Raw genomic sequence first — 25,430 nt, forward strand, 5'->3', positions numbered from 1 at the left:
ATTATGAATGCTTGATGGTATTGCATGATGGAAAATTGTTTGCCTGTACTTCTCAGCATTAAGGAGAGCATTGATTTTGACCAAATTCATTTGCAGAAATGCAGCCCCAAACTCGCAAGAAACCTCCTACATGCTTCACCTGTATCACTCTCTAGCCCTTTTGCGACCAAACTGCCTTCTGCTACAGCCAAATATATACAAATTTGACTCTTCAGTCCAGAGAACCTGCTGCTTTTTTTTCTGAATCCTAGTTCCTATGTTTTTGTGAATAGCTGAGTCGCTTGGCCTTGTTTCCATGCCAGATGTATGGCTTTTTGGCTGCAGGTCTTTCATAAACACCATTTCAATAGGTGGTGTACCAGGGCCCTGTACCTGTTTTATGCCAATGTAGAGCTGATGGCACTGTTGGACATTTTTCGACTGTGAAAGGAAGTAAGCATGATGTGTAAGTTTTCCCACTGGGTCTACGGTCCTCAACATTGCCTGTTTCTTTGTACTTCTTCAAAAGACCTTGGATAGAACAACTGGAAACTCTGAAACGCCTTTAAATTGGGAAAGACCTTGCTGATGCAGTAGAACTACCTTGTGTCTTGGTGCTGTTCTCAGTTATGGCATGGTGTGTGGCTTTTGACATTAAACCGTCGTCAGCAACCTCACCTTGTTTGAGTTTGGCTGTTCCTCACCCAGTTTTATTCCTTCTATAATTATTCTGCTTCTGATCTATGATTCTGTTCCAACCTACATATTATTATATATATTATATGATCATTAGCCCCTGTTTGGTATAATTGTTTAATCATACACCTAACTATATGCCTACAAAAACCCTGACTTTGAGCACTAAGTACTAAAAAGAATCGATAAACTATTAACTATTTTTGAAAGGATTCTTACTTTACAGCATTTTTCACAGCTACCTAAAACTTTAGGATAGTTATATATATATATATATATATATATATATATATATATATATAGTGAAATGTATATGTAGCCTGGAAAAAAATAATAAAACTTTATTACTACCATTGCAAATATGTGAGACATAAAGGGTAATATTGAAAAAGTCTCAAGGTCAGCTCACATTAATTTTTGGCAGGTATGATGGAAACACAGGGCACCTTGAACTGCCTATTGGGTGAATTTGATCAGAACTGGGCTGTGACAGCTCATCAAATTATTTATTTTTCTGGCTGCATACAAGATAAACTGCTGAGACCTGAGACTATAGCCCAAATGTAATATGTGTATGTACCACAAGAACCATCACAATCCCTCTTCTGGGATCACACTCCCCAGTGGGATAAGCAACTATTTCTTTCCTCCAAGGCCGGATGGCCAGTAGGATGGCCATATCTTCATGAACCCTTCCAAATAGAAAAAACACCAAAAAGTCCTTAATAAGGCCATGGCACGTGAAAATAAATCAAAAGGCATGGATTGCAGGGTACATGTGCAGCTGACATCACATGCCTTAAGTGATTTACACCTCACTAGGTCAAAACAGGAGAGCACTCCCAGGTCTGACCTCCCTTGGAGTGCGAAAGCAACTCAGGAGCACCTCAGGCTTTAAACTACCTTTACCTAAAAAGGGCAAAATGTTCCCCTCTCTCACTAATCACTTAAACATATTTACGTTTAAAGGTCAGAAATGCTTTTGACTTGATAAAGGGAGGACTCCCGAAAGCTCGTCTATTATTTTAAATACTGTTAGTCCAATAAAAAAGGTATTACAAGATTCTGCAACATTCTGGTTTTTTGCATTCGTTTAAAGGTTCAAAGCTTAACACACGAGAGAAGGACAGACAAGTTAGGCAGAGGCAGTGGGATAGATAATAATGTATGGAACAGATGTGACACAACCCAACAAAATATAGATCTACAATATGTGCAAATTGTTTTGTGTCAGTATCACGTAAACCGAGTAATGTGGTCTTAACTGTTCCTGCCATCTAGTGGCTCAAATGTGACATTCGAAACCATTGTTTCCGACCTGCCATAACACATGCAGGGCCATATGGCCTGTGAATGGTAAAGCAATATTTAGCCATTTACAGAAATTAGATCTGCTTTAGTGAGAATTTCAATAGGCAACCCTTATGTGTCACTTCTTGAGGCTAATGTCATTAGAAAGAGTTCTTTGTTCACTTACAGAACTAAACATTCACTTGTTCACTAAACATTTCGTTTCTGATGGACTATGTGTTGCGCTCTATATACCCATTGTATAGTACACCATTGACGCTCTATATTTATTAATATCAATGTACTCTCAGCGTTTGCCTTTTGGAAGGTGTTTGCACCAGTCTCAGGGTCTTAGGGTAAATGTGCAGATTGTCTGGTTATACAGTCTGGGGCTGACTCCTTCGTGTTCAGCTGTGATTTAATGATATCTGTGCAGCCAAAAGTGCATGTAATAGCTGGAATCTGTTGACTTGATTTGTTGCGATTAGTTCTCATATACAGAAGGAGTGATGCAGCAATTATTGCATCGGAGAAAGTGGTACCAATTTACTGCAGTGTCCCAAAACGTAATCATTTGACAGCCTTTCCCGAATAAAATGAGTTTAATTCATAGGAGGGGGGGTGCCCTGATTTTGGGCAGTGATAGATATCAGCTAGTTATAGAGACCAGATGAGCCCCTAATCTTTTTAAAATAACAGTAGATTAACATTGTCAAAAATAGGATTAAAAAACAGTATTCCATCAGTATACATTTGGAGGGTTTAAATCTTAAATCCCTTTAAATCTTGGTTTTCACTTTTTCTGGAGATACTTTCTAAGATACGGTCAGAGAGAGCGCATTGCAGTTGTGTTTGTGCATATGCGCATATATATATAAATATATATTGGGAGGGTTCAAACAGCTTCATTTGAATCGCCCAGGTGATGTCTCTGACGTCAAGCAACATCTGAAGCTGGTGCATTTGCAGATCTAAACAAACATGCGCGTGAATAATGAATATCGCAAATTGAGTAATCCCAAGAGCAGCACTTCAGGAATTAACATGACGCTAAGGGATTACAGTTTACACCGCCAAACACATGATCAAAGAACTCATTAGAGGACGATCATTGTGAAGCAAATGCTTACTAGCTTTCACACACAATAATAGGTGCTGCACAGGAAGGTACAGATTCACAGCAGGGGCATACTAGCAGATTTCAGCCCAGTTGAATGACCTATTTATATAACAGCGTGAAAAAAACACACATCGGGTTAAAAATAACTTAATAAATTCATTGAATATTGAGAAGTCCTCTCTTTCAAAACGCAACCCTGCAAGGAGCAGCCGAGCAATGGAAACTGCACAATGATCCCATAAAATCTGGTAGCCCAATTAATTAAATGCGTCTTCAAGGTGAGATGAAAGTATCCACTTTATGCCCTGAAAGATTTTTTATAATTGTGATGCCACAAATACATACGGCAGGATCATCATTCTCTTAATCTTCATAGTTTGGCCCAAATGAACTGGGACAGTTCCTGGATCCAACTAGACATACGTACACACGTGTTCTTTGAACCACTAAATGTATGTCACAAGGAGACATGGGGTCTGGGGAGAAGAAATAGTTATTGGTCTATTCCACAGTCAACCTTAAAAGGCTTCCGGTGATTTATAGGCTAGAACACTCTAGTAGTATCTTGCCTGGAGCCCATAGCCAACAAAGACAGCTGTCATGTGCGTTCTAAGATATTGCGCGCCACATTGATGACCTTCTGTGTACATTACTATTATAGTCCCAAGAGTCTCCCCAATAATACAGCGAGTGAAATCCCACAGGATAAAACATATTTTTCTTTGAGCATTGTATACAGTTCTATATACAGTAATGTAGTTTAGTAATAAATAAATGTGGATTTCATTCACCCTTTCTTCCAATAAATTACCTTTACCTGCAGACCTGGAGGCTACCAGTGTAGGCAGACCACTCCGACAGCACACTGAGCTGTTTTATACAAAAATATGACAAATATGTAGCTATCAAAAAAAGATATTTTGTAACAACTATTTTTTAATGAGATACTAGCACTAGGGATGCCTCCTTTATTGTACTTAAAGTGATAGCAATGAAAGCCTTTCACAGAATGTGTAAACCCTACCTGAAAATTACTATTGAACTTATGGTACATTTTTCAAAATTCTAGTTTTTGTTTAGGATATATATATATATATATATATATATATATATATATACCGGTATATATATCCAGAAAGCAGTCACATGATGTATCCTCTTTTTAAAGGATTCAGAGTTATTTTTGTGAGTTTATAAATGATCCCTTGCTTTGCAGGCTACATTATAGTCCCTTCTTGAATAGTTTCCTTCTTGCATAATCCGTAACTATATACAGAAAATCTAGATTTCAAAACATAACAAAAACGACACCGTTTCTGGTTAGAGTATATGACCAGGTTCCCACAGGCACACTAAGCAGATCTATTGCCTTCCACGTGATGCATATTTTGCTGGTAAGACAACTGTGAAATCAATACCAGAAAACAGGTGAATTAATAAAAAAAAAATGTTAAGGCTTAGACTCCCCTATGGACATGTACAGGCTATTGTTAAGTCCTGGCAAGTAAAAGAATGTTTGAAGAAAAGGGTGAAGGAGACTTTTATAGTTCATATCCCCTATAGGGGTCACAAAGTCAGCTAATTTAGAAAGCTGCCAGGTGTTCCTAGCTAAATGCATAGAACAAAAATGTCTTTAACACTCATTTATGTACTCCAAGTATAGCTTTTAGTCAATGTGTAGAGGTATTAAAATAAGTGATTATTTCTTCCCACTGCTGTTGGAAATTTGTATGCAGAACAACTTAATTGCATGACACACAATATTTTACAAAATAAAATTACACACGGTCTGGTATGAATTCAACCAGTCCACCAGCCTATGCAGGGTTAACAATTACTGAATATCCCATGGTTTATTTATTATGCTATCAAAAGGTTACAATCACAAAGCAATGTTCTTCTTTCTGACCTTTCGAAATTAAATATGGACATAGCCAGCAAGTAAGGAATGAGCCGACTTCCTGTGTTCTATATATTGCAATAAAATAGTCTATATAAGCTTGGATGAAAGGACCAATCATTCAAGCAATGGACAATTTATGACACTGTAGATGGGCTTCTTAGTAAAAAAAAGCAGGGCAGGTCATTAACCACATAGCGCACCAGGCAAGAAGCCCCTTTTCACCCCCTACAAAGACACTCCATGTTTTATATGTTTAGAACGCTAATGTAGACATTGTTCTCTTGTGCACATCCCTCATGCATTGTGGAGGGTTCTGTTGTACCCATCAGGTACCAAACCAACTTCTCTAGTGACATCTAGCAAACCTCCACCCGGGTCCAGGCGTCCCAGGCATCTTCCTGACTCACCTGGGACTAAGAAGAGCCCTGGATTAAAGTATTGTTAGTGTCTAGGTAGGTGCTGAGACAGCTAGTCCCAATCAGTGGCAGCCATTGCACTTGGCCAAAGAGAAGAATGTGTGGCAGTCCACAGATCATCACAGAAAGTCCACCTGTAGCAGTGAGCTATATGGAAAGGGACAAATCAGAACCACGCAGAATAGGTTAAGGGGAGAAGGTAGTCTATCCAAACCCAAAGAACGGTGAACAAGGATTTTATCTGAACCTAATAAGGGAAAGATAGAGGTAATGAAATAATTATTTAACCATAGAGTAGAGCAGCTATGAAGTGAAGTAGAGAATGTTAGGAACTTCATGGAACACACAGCTCAAAAGTATTATTTCTCTCTATATATATATTCAAGGAAGTGCTCATCTCTACTCAAACTATGTCTTATAGATTTCTAGGATCACAATGTTTGATGGTCTAGAATAGATGGGAATTGTTTGCAAATCATACAGGATTTGACTTGTGTATTACAGTCATATACAATGTAATGGAGTCCATATATCCTGTATATGCTTAAAATATACAAATGTAATCCTAGATTACTCGTAAGCACTTTCTATCCTTTTAGTCTTGTTGGACTTTGTTATGCTTACAATGCAGGATTGTGACCAGTATATTTTAGCGTAAGAAGTTAACCAGTAACATTAAGGTTTAAAAGGTGGTCAAGGGATACTATGGAGCTGATGGTATGTCTGCACTTGGGGAAAAAGTACAGTATTATTTTTAATTTAGAGGGTTTTCGGCAAATTACATAGAATTAGTTATTTTGTGTTTGTGTATAATGTTTAGCTCACCTCTGACTGTCTCAAAGAACAGGGAAGAATATGAGTATTGTACAAGGCCAGACTGGGGATGACTAAGCTTTCCTGAGACCCTACAGCCACCAAATAACATACGTGCAACCTTTTGCGTTAGTCTGCCAGATGGCCAAGCTGGGCCTAGCACTGTATGTTAGACTTTAAAGTATGCATATAAAATATAGCTGCACTTGGTGTGGGTTGTCCAAAGTGTGAGCCATGGCAATTGGTCCTAGGACAGTTCTCTCCCCAACTCTGCTTGTGTCAGGGTTGGCTTGCCCATCACCGATTTAAGTATATCAGGCGTAAGGAACTATATGACATTTTTACTTGTATTATTAATTGGCTCAGATGACAGATACCATTCCTCATAAAGAAAGGTTTAGTTGATCAACGACCTCTTTTTCACACATGACTTTTAGACGTTTTTAAGTAAAATGCTTTGTTGTAACAGGCCTCTTCGAAATGCAGCCCCTTAAGGTGTCCTTTTGGGGCAGTAGTCTATCTATCCAGAGTCTCGCCTGAAATGTATGCCGTTATCCCGCTGCTCAATGGGCCAGCTGCAGGAGAGATCTCTGATCTCCTCAACCAGCCCGTTTACACAATGGAGGCTGTGCCGAGTCACATGTTGACGTCATTTCCTGTCGCTCCATTTCTTAAAGACACAGTGCGCCTTTTTAAGGCAGTGCAGACCCCGACGTCGGGGGGTGCTGCCGTAGGTCGAGCCTATAGTAATGCAGAAGGTAAATACGTAGCTCCTGACAAAATCTACACTTTTATGATATCTTTATTAATGAATTAAGTTACTCCTGTCGTTTCTACTGGCTTTACCTTGTAGCTGTTTTTGTGTAATGTATTTCTAAACGAGGGTGGCTATGTTGAGCACTCAAAGAAGGGGTGAATGTATATTACATCACTTCCTGTGTGACACTTCCTGGATGACGCAACCTCCAGGGCAAATAAATGCTGCTTTGATATGCCTTTGTGTATTATGTTTGTTTTGCTTTAGCAGTTAATTTATTTTACCCCATATAATCAAGGTCAAAACAAATAACCAGATTCCATTTAGGTGCCAAGTATTGGGACCAAGCTGAAAATATACCTTTGCATAAGAATGCATTGAAATGGTTAGATTGTGAATGGTATATTTTTACGGTCTACGCATGTGCAGGGTAAGAGTCTGCATGTCCCGTGTATTTCTTTAGCTCTACTTGCTTTCGGTGGATTTTTTAAGTGGTTGTAATCAGCAATCAATGGCTACAAGTAAGGGCTTGGCCAGGAGTTGAATGGCATACCATGCATTTTCCACCACCATTAATACCAATTAAAGCTTCGACAGATCATTGAATCAAACCTTTTTTTTTTTTTAATAAAACAAGAGGTCATATTTCTTAGCTAGATGCGAAGTTTCATTACGGGAAGTATCGGCCCACTGTCCAGAATGAAATCACTGCCCTTTGTGATTCAGATCAGCTGCTTTATTCAGTTTACACACATATATCCATTTATACAATAATCATACCCTATCCATCATAAATATCTATATCATAACAGGGATGTAAATCTTTAAAAGGGAAGGAACCCCAGATACACCAAATATTTTTCATCACAGAAATTGTCATTTGGTGTATATATATATATATATATATATATATATATATTAAAATGGACCACTAAAGTCATTTATAAAGGATTAAAAATGATTAAGCGTACCTCGTTAGGATATGTAAGGTTTCAGTAAAGAAACTTACTTGCACCCAGCGCTCACTGCCAATTGCTTTATCTTGCTGACAGTATAGGTACAGAGAGGGTTCATAACATGGGGTCATAGGGCGGTACGCATCTCTGCATAATTGTGTCTTTTTATCATCTTAACCAAACGGAGTGGGTAATATGCAGCGATTCAACAATTCTACCCAGACAGCTGTCTGTAGGTGGAACTCTCTGGCTCGTGCTATTCCATCCGTGTGCTTTGCTCAAAGAAGAAGGCATGTGCAAACAAGACAGTCCATGCAACTGTAGGCTATAAGTCAAGTAAAGGACATTGGCAGCTATGCAGGTTTTATATTGAGCAGGACTGTCTTCTCATCGGCATATTAGCTTACAGTATTTTGATAGATAGATAGATTGATTGATTTTCATGTATATGTATCTAGGATGAAGCAGTCAGAAACCATGCTGGATTTCCAATATCAATATGTATATCAAAAACACTAAGAAGTGGTACAGGTAAACCACCAAAATATAGAATGTATTTCATTCATGAATTATAGAAAATGGCCATTATTTGTCATTTTGTACTTGTATTTTATTTATTTACAAGACTGGTACAATATTATTATTATTAGGGAAAAACATTTTTATAAAGTAAAATGGGATTTGTTAAAAAAAAAAGGGTCCGCACCGTGGGCTTTAGCATCCGTCCATGGGATCTAGGATACACAGAGTCAATACGCATAAATGTTTCCCAGTTTACTGCAGACGGTTATTTTTAAGGGTTTTCAGCACTAAATTTCCTGGTTAGCCTTTATGGCCTCTCTTTTCCAATGGGAATAGAAAAAAAAGACAACTGGCTAAGTCATTCATCCCATTACATGGAGCAGGCTTAACCCCTTAAATACAGTTACGTGTGCTCCGATGTATATATATATATATATATATATATATATATATATACAGAATATATAAAATAAAATAGGTGAGGTTGCCTTTTTTATTATTATGAAATCATTTTACGTTGTGTATAAGCTTGGAGGAAATTAAGGAAACAGTCTAGTATCCAAACTTGTATTTTATTTCAATGTACGTGGGCCTATTTACATGGACCTCAATGTATTCTACTGCATGCAAATTTGTAGCATTCAATTAGAGTTAAAAAAAATGAGGCTTCTGTTACTTTTATGTCCACATCTTGCATCATCTAATAAAACCAGGAAGGATGTAACCTCCTTGCACAAGCTCAGTAGCACTCTCATTAAAGTCACAGAGACAATTTATCGGCATTCAGATAGCATTCATACGATTGGCTGCTGCTACTCCCATGGATTTCAAAGGGAGCTCTGCCTAGAATGTGAGTTCTAATGAGCATGTGCAAGAAACGAGTCCACCAGAGACCCCAGTAAATGTCCACCATGAGCAATGTTGGTGCCGACCCCTGAAACATACCACAGTATGCTCCCAACCTCTGGTATAGGTAGCTGAGGGAGGAGCTAAATGATTGTAAGCTTACGCCCTCTTCACCTAATATATTGGTTCGTCTTAGTCTATAAATTCTAGTTTTGTCATACCGTTTGGACATACGTACTGTAAAAAATGCTGTGTACATTGTTGCCACAATATAAATACAAGATGATAATAATAATGAGACAGGTGAACACCAATAATAAAAGAATGCCTGCACATATATGACAATATTACCCTAGGAGGACGGAGCAGTGAAGAAGATATACAGAGTAGGGATCAGGCACAGGATATAATCGCTCTGCCCCCTACTCTGTACAGCTTCATCACTGCTCAGTGCTCTGCTCCCTGCATGTTACTCTGTGCACCACCTCCCTTGCTCACACACTCTAACACCATACACTAACACTCATTCTAACACCATACGCTGACACTCAATGTACAAAAACACACACACTCCAACACTGTACATGAATACTCTGTCCAGTATAACACTATCTACTGACAACCCCACACACATTCACTCTAACACCATACATTAACACCCAACACAGCCTAACACTGACACTTCCTAAAACACGCTCACTCAAAAACTATCCATGGACTATATATATATATTCATATTTCCCTTGCATGTTGTCTTCAAATTGTAATCCAGCTATACCACTTTAACTAAAAATGCCTTTCTGAACTGTTCTTTTCCAACACGAAGCAATATATACAGTATGTAGAAGTTGTCTCCTAACACCTACGTGTGTGTGTAACAGGTCTATTAAAGTAAACCTTGCTTAATGATAACAGTATACACTCAATTCATTGATATGTCCCTAGCAAAATGTACTCAAATACCTGCTAGCACTCTTCTCTACATAAACTAATAGCTATACATTAGGGATACTTTGACATCTCCATCTCCAAAGTGTTTATAGTATGAATTATAAGAGCAAATAAGACCATTTATATTACATGTGATTTTGTTCTTTTTAAGTATCCACACATATATATATATATATATATATATATATATATAAACTGTACGTTTAAAAAGTTAAACTTGACATCACCACAGTGGAAGATCCCTCATTTGTAACATGATACATCCTTAGGGTTCCAAAAAAAGGATAAATGTGTATTTTTAGTTTTCTCTTCATATGTTGTCCACTGATAAGAGCGAGGCAAATATTCTTTTTTTTTTTTTAAAGAATATGTCAAGCGTCTCTGTAGCTAACAGAAAGGAGTGAACATAAAAGTGACGATCCAATGCATGCAGAAATGTGAGACCGTGCTAGCTAAAGGAAAAAACTACTTAGGATTTGCAAATGCTCTTCTGGTGTAAAATTGTTTCAAATATAGTGTCAAAACTACGATAATTTATTCTAAAACAATTAAATGGTATATTACACATCCATATAGTTAGGCAACTGTTAACCCAAGTCGCCATATATTTTAACATTATGTGCTGCATATTTTCTTGAGACTTGGGAAGTGTTGGGAGAAGAAACTGGAAAGGATTTATAAACACAGCCCACAGATTACAAGATTTATCACCCTGTTTGCCCGTACAGTGTAAAATATAGTCTAGGTCTGAACATTTCCCTTCAATGTAAGAAGTTGCTGACTTTGTTCCAAATTAAACAGTTCAATCTAAAGCACATTCCCTTAACCCCTGAGAAATTCCTGTGTAGAACGCGTATTGGTATTCCCTGTCATTGGGGTGTATTCTCTGAACTTAAAGTTTAGTTTGTGGTCTATGAAATCAGAATCTCAGTGTGAGTGCAGGTCATCTGGTTGAACCCTTCAGTGAACACTTAGAATTTTTGTGGCGTTCACCCTAATGTTTGTACAGTTGGTGCCAACTTTAATGAGGAAGAAAAAAACCTGATTTCATTCTTGTTTCGATGTACTTTCCAGGGTTTTTAGGAACATTTGTTTAGTGAAGCGAACCAATGGAACATACCCTCTGTTTTGTTCAACAGCCTGTCAAAGATATAAGAACCTTGTGTACGTAGCTGTGCCCACTCCCTAGCCACTTCTCTCTTACTACCGTGTTTCCCCGATAGTAAGACACCCCCGATTGTAAGACGTATCGGGAGTTTCAGAGGGGTCGGCTAATATAAGCCGTACCCCGAAAGTAAGACATATGTCTTACTTTCGGGGAAACACGGGGGATTTGCCTACGGCCTACGGCCGCATTAACGCAGGGCATAAGGGGCGCCTGCCCCTTAGGCCCGCCGCACCTGCGACCGGGTCCGCCACTCTAAGGGGCCGGGAAGTCCCCACCAAGGCCGGCCTTACGTGTCTGCGGCCGCACAGGATTTAAATTAAAACATCGGGGTTTTTTTTTAACTTTATTTAACATCCTCCATGTTAAATAAAGTTAAAAAAACTTTATTTAACATGGAGGATGTTAAATAAAGTTTTTTTTAACTTTATTTAACATGGAGGATGTTAAATAAAGTTGAAAAAAACCCCCGATGTTTTTATTTAAACCCTGTGCGGCCGCAGACCCCTAAGGCCGGCCCCTTAGAGCAGGGCCGACCTTTGGGGTGTGCGACCGCACAGGGCGCCACACTCCAGGGGGTGCCAACCTGCGGCACCCGGCACCCCTCCAGAGACGGACAGTAATGTCCGCCGCTGGAGGAGCAGGCTCGCAAGGGAGCGGTATCGGAGGTCTTTAACAGACCTCCGGCTCCCTTGAGTGATTTTAAGCCGGGTTCAACCCGGCTTAAGATCACTCAAGGGAGCCGGAGGTCTGTTAATGACCTCCGATACCGCTCCCTTGTGATCACCGCGGCAACAGCTGTTGTGCGCCGGGGTTTCTTGTCAGATCCCGGCGCACAACACTGAAGCCGCGCCCACCGCTGTCCGTGCCCTCTGACCCGGAAGGAGACAAGAACTGAAGAAGAGGAGCGAAGAGGAGGAAAAGAAGCTGAAAGAAGAAAGGAAAGGTAGGAAAGCATTAAGTGAGAGTGGATTGGTGTATATGTGTGTGGATTAGTGTATATGTGTGTGGATTAGTGTATATGTGTGTGGATTTGTGTATACGTGTGGATTGGTGTATATGTTAATTTTATGGTTAAAAAAAAAATTGGACAATTTTTTCCCAATATAGGACATACCCCGAAAGTAAGACATAGTGGGGCTTTTAGGGATAAAAAGAAAGTAAGACACTGTCTTACTTTCGGGGAAACACGGTATAAAGACTATTCGAGACTTATGAAAAGGAGAGCTTTGAGCAGCCTGTGTGGGAAAGTTCACTGGTATAGATATAAAGTATATTTTGGTGAGTCTGAATCATAGCCAGAGCTGGATTAGGGAAGGCAAGGGAGCCCTGGTACTTTGGACAGTGTCCGTCAAATGCCGTACTCGTGGCCAATGGGTTGATATGCAAGGCTGCATGTATGGGCAGACTAGATGGGCCGACAAATTATGTAACATTTTTGTATTTAGCTTAGTTCTGCCATGTATATCCAGCTGGAGGCCATACACTGCAGCACCTAATCTGCTACTGGCGTGGCAGGTAAGTATGCTGCACTACAAGCCACTGACCCACCGCACATCTGCTGCCATGTGCCAGATAGCCAGTCTGGGCTCGATCATAACTCTCCATCCAATTGAAAAGTTAAAGTGTGTTATATAGAACTAACATACTCTTTAATTTCTTTAAAAAATTCTAAATTTGAAGTTATGTGTGCAAAAGATTCCAATTCATGTAGTGTAAGTAGTAACACATTGATGGTCAGTAGCACCGATGTATCTGTATTAATAATTAATTCATTATCTGTGAAACTCAAATGTGGACATGCTTTATTTCCAGGATCGTTAAATTACCATAAAACTATAGCTCAATTTACAAACCGCTTTTCTAACATTTCCTATCCTAATATGCTATAGAGTGATAACATGTAAACTGACACAGACCCAGCGGGGATGACAGTTTACACATTTACGCTGTCAGAAATGTAGTAGACAGTAACAACTGGGTTTTATTTTATATTACGACACTAATATGTATATTCAAATCGTTTAATTGTTCAAGAGCAAAGAAACCAGCAAGATGTAGCTCAGCCCTCTGGTCCTCAGAAGGTCATATTTTAATATGTTTATCGAATACGATATTTAAAGATCCACCAATCTTCAGTTTCTCAGTTGAAGTGGGAGATACTTGGTTTAAAAGATAAGTAATTTTTTTTTGGCAAAGCTGAATTCAGTGCCATTTGGAGGCATAATTTGCATAACAATTTGTCCAGAACCAACCTCTCGCCCTTCGCTTTCCAAAGTAGAGGAGGTGAGGAGTCAATAATATGGAGAATCTTCTAAATGGAAACCGATACATTTACCTAACAGATGGCTTTGCCTAAAATACTGGATATTACCATTGTTTAGGTTTACCAAACCTTAAAACGCATCTGGAGACAGTGACAGTATTCATTGCATGAGGGGGAAGCATGATATGACATCATAACAAATCTTCAAGAGAGGGAACACCCCCACGTGTATATTGTCAAGCACATATAACAACAACAAAAAAATATTTTTTTCCTTTTTTTAGTAATATTAAGCCCCTCCTAATATGTTATTGTATCACATAAGCATGCAACGGATAATACATTCATTTTTTTTTTCTTTCTACAGTCTTTTACACTTTAAAGAATCCCAGATAAAAGAGGTGATTATTAGACCTTCATGAAGCTATCATAAAGAAAACCCCACATTTTTCGCGCATAAGCAAGCACACACGCAGGAACGCACGGAAATTACTACCTAGAAATACAGAAGCAAAAAAAGTAAACACGTCCGTCCACGCAGCCACGGCGCACAGCTCAGCCAAGAGAAACCTCATTAATATGCATGTCAATACAACGACGAAAAAACACCGGACAAAATTAGAGACTCCCCAAACCCAACACTATTTTATTTGGCTTAATTCGTATCCCGTTAATTACAGCGGACTCTTTAAAACATTGACCTCCTTGTGAAATTAGGCATGAAAGGAAACAAAACAGATTATAGCGTAGACGTTCATTTCTTGCCAACTAAATTTGCAATGCGGTGCACAATGTATGCTCCGAATGCAGCGGGGCTATCAAATCCGCCTTGGTTTTCAGAAACGTGTTGGTGTTGAAAGTTTTATTTTCTTCCCATGAAGTTATTAAGGTCTCTCGCTTAAACGTCTGACAACGATTCGCTGCAAGCTCCATTTATCTGTCGATTCGAAAAGACGTTAATTGCTATTTCGAAAAAAAAAAGCGCTCAAAATATATCTTATTAATTATTTTACATCCGGAAGGTTTCCATTGTCTGTGAGTTGTCTCCAGATTACAGAAAAAAAAAAAAGTATGAAGCACTTATTCTCCAAATGGACATACATAATTTATTAACAGTTTTAGGAACAGCAGAAGAGGAGGAAGGGCAAGTTACTCTTAACTTTGAAAAGGGATCTGTTTTCTCAGGCTGATTGAATTTTTTTTAAGAGCCAGCTGTCACTCCCTGACTTTCAGGTCAGAGGAATTTCAATTATGGAGATTCTGGCTTCTGCATCCAGATTTCTTTCAATCTGTTCCACTACTAGGTTTCTAGAAGGTGGAATCCCCTTTGGTGCTCCAGGTTTTTATGGTCATTTTGCAATTTTTTTTAAAATGTATATATTTTTTAGTGCCACGGAAAAAAATATAAAAAAAGTTTGTAATCTACTTTTTTTGGTACTCAGAAAATATAAAAAAACATAGAATTGGACAGCAGATAACGACCATCTAGTCTTCCCGTTTTCCGTAATGTAAAGACTCAGACCTTAATCCGTCTTTGGTCTTCTCTTAGATTCAGGATATCTTTATGCATCTCCCATGCATGTTCAAATTCTCTCACTGCATTAGCCTCTACCACATCTGCTGGGAGTCTGTTCCACTTCTACTACCACCCCCTCAGTAAAGTAAAACCTCATATATTACATTTAAGCATCTGACTTTTAAGTTTTAGATTATAGCCTCTTGTTCTAACACTTCTCCTCCTTTGAAATAAACTTCCCTCCTAGTTCAATTAAGGATTTAAATCTTTCTATCACATCTCCTCTCTCTTCTTTCCTATCTATCTATCTATCTATCTATCTATCTATCTATTGTCTATTACGGCTAAGATAATAATCCCTTTAGCTATTTGCAGAATGACAACAATGTTTCTGATTCGTGGAAAAAGTAAGGGTTAATACTCAATTCTATTGTCACCTAAATCACGAAACTTGAACCATTGTGGTAAATGACTATAATTTCTTTGTTTGTTTTGCCTTTGCTTTCCGCTCGTAGTTATGTTTAATACCTCTTATTGGAAAGATTTAAAGAGCTTTAAAGAGGGATAGGAAGAGACACTTCTGTGCTTTAAGGACAGCATAATTTAAATGTGGAACCTTGACCTGACGATGCAATATATGGGATCCTGTTACAGATAATTAACAGTACTTCGCTACAGCCTTTCAAAACACAAATAATAAAATGTATTTTTTAAGCCTGATGTGTTGTGTTTCTTCGTCCAAAGAGGATACACCAGCCTAAGCGAGAGACATACTGTAAGTGACGTATCTCATTTCTTTAAAAGCTTGTGTTGAAAATAGTCTGGGTAAAGGATGTTATTTAAGTGAGAGTCTCCAAAAATGTAATTTTTTTGTGTGTGGCTGTCCTATCCCTAGCAGTAGCACCGTTACCTCTTGTGTAATAAACCCTAACACCTTCTAGATTGTAAGATTGTTTGAGCACCTCACCTGTTGTTTTTGTAAGTCATAATTTTATATACTACTTGTTATGTCCGGTTTTCCCCATTTTACGGCGCTGCGGAATATGATGGCGCTATATAAAACAATAAATAATAATAATGCAAGACAATGTTGAATGCTGAGATATGAAATTCTTTCACTTCAATATTTCTAAGATCTACACAACATCTTTGCTACTTTGTGGGTTCACAGAATGTAGAAAGAAAGGATTGTTTTCTCCCACAGGTTACTCAAGGGGATGGACGGAGATCGTTGATACCTGCGCAACATTCTCCTCTGTCACCCTACCACTACCACCACCTTTAGTTGATCCAAGGGTTTTAGGAGACACTCTTGGAAATGAATTCTCGTATTTTATATGAAGAACCAAAAATGGTTTAGTTTTGGTACTTTTTTGTTTTGAAATGCTTTATTTAACCTACAGGTTTATGTTTATGTTTATGTATTGTATATTGTTTCATATGTTACAATCAATGGGTACATTTATGCATACTTTTATCTTATTACAGATACATTGTATATTCAAACAAAATATATATTTATCAGTGATCACAACACCCAAGGCCACTGCTTCCTGCTGGGAAATACTACAGGTGATAGAGCGTCGAAACAAACCCCGCAGAAGAGCGTCCTGCGACTTTAACAGCTGTCAATAGAACCGCTTTGGGCAATGTTGTTGCAGCCTCTGTCACTCAATAAAACTGTCTCTTTCAGCCTCAATAAACTCATCATGGATACTACACAGTATGCATGGGTAACCAAACCAGGTCATCAGAAACAGTAAAACATTTAAAGTACTATGTCAGAAATGACCATCTCCTGCACACGTCGTCCCACCTGTTTCCTGCTTTGCACATGATTTCCAATAAACCTTGGCACGCACTTTAAAGCGTATCATCAGTAAACATACGGATTGAGTTTCTGAAACACTATTTCTTTTTTTTATTCACATGGAAACCTCAATGGAAGTCAATGTTTTTTTGACGCAGAGGTCTACTTATAGATGCATTTCGGTGTACTTGAACAATCGGAAACCTGTCACTGCAAAAATGATGTATTAGCTCTTTGAATTCCAGGGTGTGATGTAAAGCACATACCTCTGACAGTCCTTAGGTTAAAATGGTGCATTGCCCCCTCCAGAAAAAAAAAGGGATTTTATATATTTTGGTCTAACAATGACCCTATGGAAGCAATACCATGGCTGGTATCATGTTACAGAAAAGAAGATAAACAAAGTTAAGAAGACACAGTTACACACCTAATCGTCTATTACTTATTCCAGCACAACACATGTATCATGTCACAGTATGAAGTATTATAAAATGCATTCAGGGTATAATATCTGGTCTTAATGAAGCCTAAGGGGACCTGATAATGTTCACCCCCTTAAATCCCTTTAGCCGATAAGATAAGAACAGCAATGTGTGCCTCAACACAGATCTCTTTCTTCAGCTTTCTCTTCCTCGTAAGTTTCTGCAATTAGGAGACTAATTCATATTATATATTACACCATCTCAGAAGCTTCTGATAAAAGAATACTTTAATAAATAATTTCTTACTAAGATGACTCTATAAATGAGCTTGCAATAGGGTATCTTTAGTGGGCCTGAGCTGCGTTTTTGTAAATGTCTACCTCGCTAAGGTAATAGTAAGCAACTATTGGTTTTAGGCAGCGGGGTAACATAGAATGCTGTCATCCACCTCCTCCAAGCTGTGTTGATGGGTCTTAATCTCCATATACTGGCATGTATCCTGTGTTCTGTGATCTAAATAGCTGTGTCTCAGTAACCATCTTTTGGATCTGTAGCATTGCATTTTTGTTGAGTCCTTGGAGATAGAAAATGAGACGTCTGTCTCATATAACTGCTTCCCCAACCGGCTCTGCTGAAAGCAGGAATCATTCTTACGTAGACTTCTCGCCGAAGCTCAGTGGCACTCCCGTCTAGTCAATGAAAAATTCATGGGGGCAGCATATGTACGCTATCTGAACACTGATGTTTTACTAGCATATATGTAATATCTACTACCCTTGATTTCAATGAGAACGCAGCCCCCTTTTTCTCCAATTAAAGTGCTACTGTGTATGTGCAAAATGTATATTTCCTACTTACAGTTTCTGGTTATGGTAGCGGCAGCCAGAGGAGGACAGAATTCTCATTTTCTTACTATAATATCTAACAAATATCTGCTCTGATTTGCATACAGTAAAATGCATTGAAGTCCATAAAATGAGAAAATATTATTGTAATGCTGTTAATAAATGAATGATGTTTATAAATTATATTTTCACCGCCTTTGTTTAAAGTTGTCTATTAGAAAGCTGAGTATTTTATAAAGAATAATTTCATTTGTATGAATCTCTGGAATTATGGAGGCCAGTACAGGAGTACATTTTGCCAGGACCCACAATCTTCTTTTAGCATTAGTAGTTGGAGATCTAAAACATTGAGCTTCAGAAGCCTTCAGTTGTAATGGATTTTTGAACCCAAATTTCCATCAAGTTAATGTACATTAGCACTTGTAACAAGTTATAACGTGCCAACCTGCGTTGTTTGCGCCAGTAACCATGGTGTAGCTTACTTATAAAAAAAATTTAGGAAAACTGACATCTCAACTCCGACCCAGAAGTGTAACGGTAGTGCGGCTTCGTTGTTTTATGCAACTTCAAGCTTGTTTTAAGATACGTGGCTGTAAATGTAATTGACACGTGTAAAAGCAAGACTTTTGGTTTGATAGCTCAAGGAGACATACTCTGGACATTTACGTCCAGACACTATCGATAGTAAGAACATCTAATAATTTTTAAACTTTTAAACTCATCAGTCATTCTGAAAGATCGGCGTTGCTTTAATTAGAGTCTCTCTTTAAAATAGTAATAATTTATTTGACAGAGACTCAGAATGATCCACCTGTGCTCATGTGGAACAAAAAACATGAATGTTTATAAGCCCTGAGGGGTCAAGACTGGGATGCTCAGTATTTCAGCCTAAGTCCTCTTGGATACTCCCAACATGTAATCATAAACAATGTTTAAAATCTACGCATGTTTCCTGTTAGCTTAATCACTGGCTTGGATTGGGAACTCATGACAAAGTAATATATGTACAAAGAATAGAAAGAACCCGAGGATGTACATGAAACCAAAACCCATAATGGTCGCAGTGGTAGGTAAAAGCCACTATGTGACTTTTCTTCCACATATAAATTGTCCATGGCTCTGGGTCACACTCCCATTCCAGTCTGTGGAACTCAGGAGCTTTCATTTCGAAATAGCCGATCTCCTAATCTAAATAACAGAGGCCTAAAGCCAAGGATGCAGCATTGATACCCGAAATAAAAATAAAAATGATCAATGAGCCCTTTCCACTCTACTAGTCGTTTACTAACAATAATGAAGCAATATTATTATTCGGTTTGCATTATAAAAGTAGCTCGCTAGGTGCTGTTCTCTCATACATTAAATTCTGCAGCTTATTGTTAGATTAACATCCCTATCCATCTGACAAAATAAGGATGATGGGAATTGTTGTCTGGCAACAGCAAGAGTGCCACAACTGGGACACAGTTTCAATTTAAAGGCTGTTGGTTTGCTACAATTCCCACACTTCATTAGGATTCAAATCATGATATTTCCCCGTAAATTGCCTTCTATTTCTGTAAAATGATATATTTTTTAACTTTTAAAAAAAAAATACATTTGAAGTAGAGTAATTAGATTAAGCAGCCATATATGTTACAAAAGTATCCTACTACCGGATCTTTAGAATATATATTTTTTATTTTCTTGTTGGCAATTAAGTGGTTATTTTCTTTGCGTCTTCCACTACCCCCCCCCCCAGAAACAATCACTATATCCATATATTCAACCTGTCAAAATTGTTTAAAACTGTAATGAGTCAGCCTGCCAAAAATAAATTTTATGGCATCCATTGTAAAGAACAAGTCCAAACACTGAGTGGAAAAAAAAGGGTTTACTCCATCTCCTACTGTGATAGAGAAGATGGGAGAGAATATCGGGGATGTGTTAGAAAGACACATTGCAGGGACTTCATCTGACAGATTCAATGACCTCGCCAAACTCAGCCATTAGATAATATCCGCTATTTACAACTTCAGAGATGCACTTAACGTCCGCTACCCGATGAGTTTTAATTTCATTGGAAACGGTGCCGAGTGCCAAAACGAAATGCCGTAGGTGAGACGAGCGCGGATGCCATGCATTGCAACGAAGCTAGAATGCATCATAAGACCAAGTATGTGAAGTTTACATTGAATATGTAACAGATCCGGGATTACATAACAAACTTGTATATGATTTACAATGTAGAGCTATAGCACGTGAGTAATGTGAGTAACAGAAAATGTTAAATGTGCGAGGAAATGTTGGGATGGGGAGGCTATTAAAAAATATTACAAATCTTGCAATGGAAAAAGGACTAAACCATGCATTACATCATAATATATTTTGATAGATAAAGCGGTAACTGGGCTCTGACTCCCATCACAATCCAGAAGCCATGACTAGCTGCAACAATCACTGTAGTCATGTCTCTAAAGTATTAATCTCACTGATTAATCTCTGTTTGCATTACCAGGCCAAGACTGGCTTTTGGGCACACTGGGCAAATGCCCAGGAGACTGAAGCTTGACAGCATCTCCAATGTACCATTATTGCTATTTGTGTGTCCAATCCTGTATCTAGTGTGCTTCCATTGGTCAATGCAGTCATATATGTCCAGAAGGCTGATGCTTGTATGTCCGTATCGGCCATTGGCCTTAAAGTGCCATGGCCAATTTTTAGTCCCGAGTACGTCCTTGTGCCCCGTGTCAAAGTACCCACGAAATCATCCCAACTCTGGGTGCCAGGTGGCTAAGTTGAAAAATAATGCAGTTAATAACGTTAAAAAATGTTTTAAGGATATTAAATATGATACCAAATAAGCTGTCAAACAGAAAGAGGAGGTTATGAATATGCTTATACGCATCTTTTGCACAAACAAAACTATAAATACAGCAGTGGTCATAGTGGGTTCTGTATATACAATACTGTGGTACAGAAGTCTGAAAAGTGGTACCTGTTGATTATTCATGCTGATTGGAATATGCTTTGGTTGCTATGGGGATAAGACCACACTTGAAAAACAAATGTATAGATCAAGAGAGCAGAGGAGATGATTGATAAAGATTTTGCACATTATACAAGAGAATTAGAAAACCTTTGCTACTGCAATAATAAAATTTCCAACACGTAATTAACAGCATTTGTGTCTTTCGGCAAAATTATTTTTATGATAATACAACTTGACAATCAGTTAGTTCAGCCAAACAGTAAGTAAGTGCTTACAGGTTAAAACACCTTTCTACGGTGGTTCGTAGACATAAAACCAGGACAACATTCAGCCCATGGGCAGTTCTACGCCTAATGGCCAGGTTATAAAGAGGCCCAATACACCTTGAGCAGACAACGTGAAATGTTCACTATCCAGTCCTATCCAAAAGGGATAACAAAAAGGATCCAGAAGTTGGCAGAACTCCCCCCATAAAACATTTTAATTTATGGGAAATAAAATCCACCGTTGGTTTCCCTTAACATGTTCTAGAACTATCCCTAAGTATTATCAAAATTGGCCCTAGTGATGTGCCAAAAGATTGTATTAGGCAAGATTTTCATTGAGTTTTTGTAGCTTCTTTAGAACGATAACCCGCTTGTACCAACGAAGAACCAGACACGAAGCAAACATTAGGCAGCATCGATGATATACTTTGCATTGCAATATGGCATCACGATGAATAAATAGATGAATTTCATTCAAGAAAAAATAACTGCTGGCGGAAAATTCAATCCCAGTATCCTCAGTTGTTATTATTACAAAAAATGAATACAGTGATAATTGACTCAAGGGCACATTGGCCTCAATATAATTCCTTCCATGACCTTTTCGTGACTACATTCTTACTATTTAAGACAGGATGTGTCTATATTAGAAATCTTACTCCAATCCCAATGATTGGCCTTTGTTGTCTACTTAAAAACCAACAACTGTTCACTATTTTAATACATGTCCGCATTCCGGCTATATTTTGAACGTCTGTTTGAATACAGAGCTTTCTCCTTATGGAAATGTGATCAGCGGGTCAAGCTGTATTTTAAGATATGTTTTTTTACCACAAGCAAGCTTAAAAAAAAGTACACAGTGATGACTATCAGCATGGGAATGAACAGAGGTTTCATCATGTGAAGGGCTTTGGCAATGAAACCAAGATGTATGTCATACATCAGAAGCAATGTGCAATTGGATGTGCTGTGATATATTAGCCCTTCGTGTGCCAGCAATCCATTGCTCACTTCCAGCACTCAGGGGTTAAACTATTTGAACCACTGTTCCAAACCCTTCTGAACTTCTATCCAAGAGGTCCTCAATAAGTGTATGAATAAGATACTATGTTTCAGAAGTAATGCATGTAACCAAATGTATATATTTTGTTCTATGCTGTATAAAAACCACCACTTTTTGGAAGTCAACTGTAACAAGCTGCTTAATCTTGAAAATCTAGGAATGAGGAAAGGGTTAACCCTCAGATGGCAACCTTACAGAGACCACTCTGCATATACAACATTGAAGGAACCCTCATGGTCATTTGAACTACATGGGGTTAACATATGCTGATCACTGAGCATCCTGAGATGCACTTGATCCATCTCGCCCCACAGTGAAGCTCACACATGCTCATTCAACCCATCTTTCAGTTTGTTATAAAGACCCATCACCATGGCAACTGTGACAGACACAATTAAAAAAATTTTATTTATTTTGTCACTGTTGCTGAATGCTAGCTTTTCTTTTATTTTTGCTCTTTTAAAGTGTTTTAAGTGTGTTGCAGGCTCAGAAATGGGATCTGATGAGCAGCATATCCAACAGAAAAGATGGGAGGGGGAGAACTGACTAATGGGATATTAAATATCCTCAAACGTGCATTTTCAGTCATGTTCTTGCAGCCTCTAAAAGCCAATAATGCTCTGGACTTCCTCTATTTAATTTCCAAGGGGGCTTTAATGACAGATCAGATCGATGCTACTATTGCATTGTCTATGGCTGTGTTTTATCTTCTTAAAGATACAAGCTTACTAACAGAAGTGAATATAGAAGAGATAATACACTTTATTGTCTTCTCTCCAGGGCCAGATACTGGAGAGTTGGTTGAACTTTTTAATAACAGGAAACTCTTAGAAACTGATAGTTTTTTGGATTTATTTTTTTTCTGTTTTTTGTTCTGTTTTCCTCTCCCCCTTTCATTGGATGTTATATTGTACTGGGGTGTTTAACCTCTATGAAGGATTTTGGCACAAATAGATTTATCTGTTTGGATTTGGACATCAGCCACTATTTAACAAAAATGCTGTTTAAACCTTGGATCTGCCTAGTTTGTCCTGGGAAACACTATCCATAAAGAGAGGGAGATGATTATGTACATCCTGTAATTCCAATTTAACCCATAGATGACTGATTTTCTAAAACATCTACTAAACCAGGCTCAAGGGAAAGACACAGTTAAAATGACAGCAGAGTGGTCTATATGTTCTCAGCTATGTGAGTGTGTTTGTTTTCTTTTTCCTACCTTTCAGATTTGGTGAATTTTTTAAACGTCTGCCTGGTGAGGTCATGGTAAGATCTATAGCTTTGAGGTTCAGCTGAGATGCCCTGAGCCCTGGTAGTCCTTGGTCCAATGTGGGCGCTGATGGGCACTGCCAGGACAGACTGGTACTTATGGAGTTTTCTTTTAAGTTCCTGAATTTCCTCTTCTTTCTCATGTAAGCGATTTTCTAGATCCCTGATCCTTTCTTCCTTCAGCATCAGGATCTTGGCAAAGTCCTCCTCCAGCTCGCTCATCCTCTCCCCCTGTGTTAAACTTGGAGGTCCTGCAGAAGTCACACACACTCCACCAGCGCTTCAGATGAATGAAGTCTTCTTCCTAGGATCAAGAACCAGATCTCCGGCTGCTGAGAAAGTTTCTCGTTGCCCACTGATCGCTGAATGTACTAGGAGTCGGGAGGAGATTGAGCACTAGAGCTGGGTAAGGAGAGCTATTCCAGAGTCCCTTCTGGGAATTGGTTATTATCTTTCATTGAGAAACCAATTAGAGCTGCCTTTCCTCCCTGGTGAGACCTCTCCAGGATCAATCCATGAAAAGGAAGAGTCAGCCTCTCCTGCATGTGTGATCACAAGACAGCTCTATCTTCATCCCACCACAATCACACTCCACCACTAAGTGGCCGGGAGAGGAAGAGAATGTTTAAAAAAAAAAAAGCTTTGTGGCACTCAAGTCTTGATCCTTGAAATAGAAACAATTATCATGTGATCATCAGGGTGACGCAGCTCCCTGTAACTGGATCCTGGGACACTGAAAATCACAAGAAAACACTCCATCCGCGTGAAAGCTTCCACAGATAGAACGCTGGGACTTTCTGATGGTCACCTAGTGTGATCTGCTTTCCATCTGCTGATAGCCCTGCAGGGAAGTCTTCTCATCCCCAGATGCCCCATCCTGTAGATGCAGAGCACATCTCATCATAAAACTGCCAAGCCACTCAACTTGGATATATTCAGATATGGATACGAAACCCAAGTTGACGGACGTGGAAAACTGTGTGTTAGTAGGGGACAGAGTGCCTGGGAATTCTGCAGAGCAACTGCATTTCAGTGACCTCTTTCTGAGTTGGGAAGGCGCTCCAAAGCCGCAAGACGCCCTTGTGTATTTTATTGTGGGTCTCCGCAGATCTCTGTCACATTGTTAATATGAGAATGCAATGATACAATGTTTCAGAATGCAGTTTGTAAGTGTGTGATCACATGGAGGTAAGTAAACAGAGCATCCGCAGGAATAGATTGCTTTACTACATGTGTGTGTATATAAAATAGAATACACACAGCCTTTGTATAATTTCAGTATATGCCTGCATTTTCTAAGTGATGTTCAGGATTTTAGTTCTCAAGGGGTTAATGGATGTATGTTGTCTTTAAATGCCATTTCTTTTCTACCTAAAAACCTAAAACTAATAAAGGGTAGAGCTCCCCTTGTTTTTTTCTTTTGCCTGGTTAAGTATTAAATACGTCTAATACTGTGTTCATTGTATTAATAAAATACACCTAATAAAATCACAATTTCATTATTCTTTATGTTAATTTCAACAATATTACCGGTATATGGTACTAATAAAAGTTCACTTTTGTTCAAAATAACATAAAAAAATGAACC

General features: G+C 38.5%; 1 protein-coding gene across 1 annotated transcript in view; it reads right to left on the reverse strand.

Moving 5' to 3' along the window:
• LOC149299019 (cGMP-dependent protein kinase 1-like) overlaps positions 1-24,064 on the reverse strand; it is a 409,471-nt gene extending 385,407 nt beyond the window's left edge. Inside the window, exon 1 of the mRNA XM_089486888.1 lies at positions 23,793-24,064. Within this exon, the coding sequence (XP_089343014.1) occupies positions 23,793-24,064 (272 nt within the window). The remainder of the gene's footprint in view (positions 1-23,792) is intronic.
• Positions 24,065-25,430: the final 1,366 nt, after the last annotated feature.

This window comes from Sceloporus occidentalis, unplaced genomic scaffold (assembly GCF_023333645.1).
Source record: "Sceloporus occidentalis isolate IW3139 unplaced genomic scaffold, rSceOcc1.0.p SCAF_30, whole genome shotgun sequence".
In the NCBI taxonomy this organism is placed as follows: Eukaryota; Metazoa; Chordata; class Lepidosauria; order Squamata; family Phrynosomatidae; genus Sceloporus; species Sceloporus occidentalis.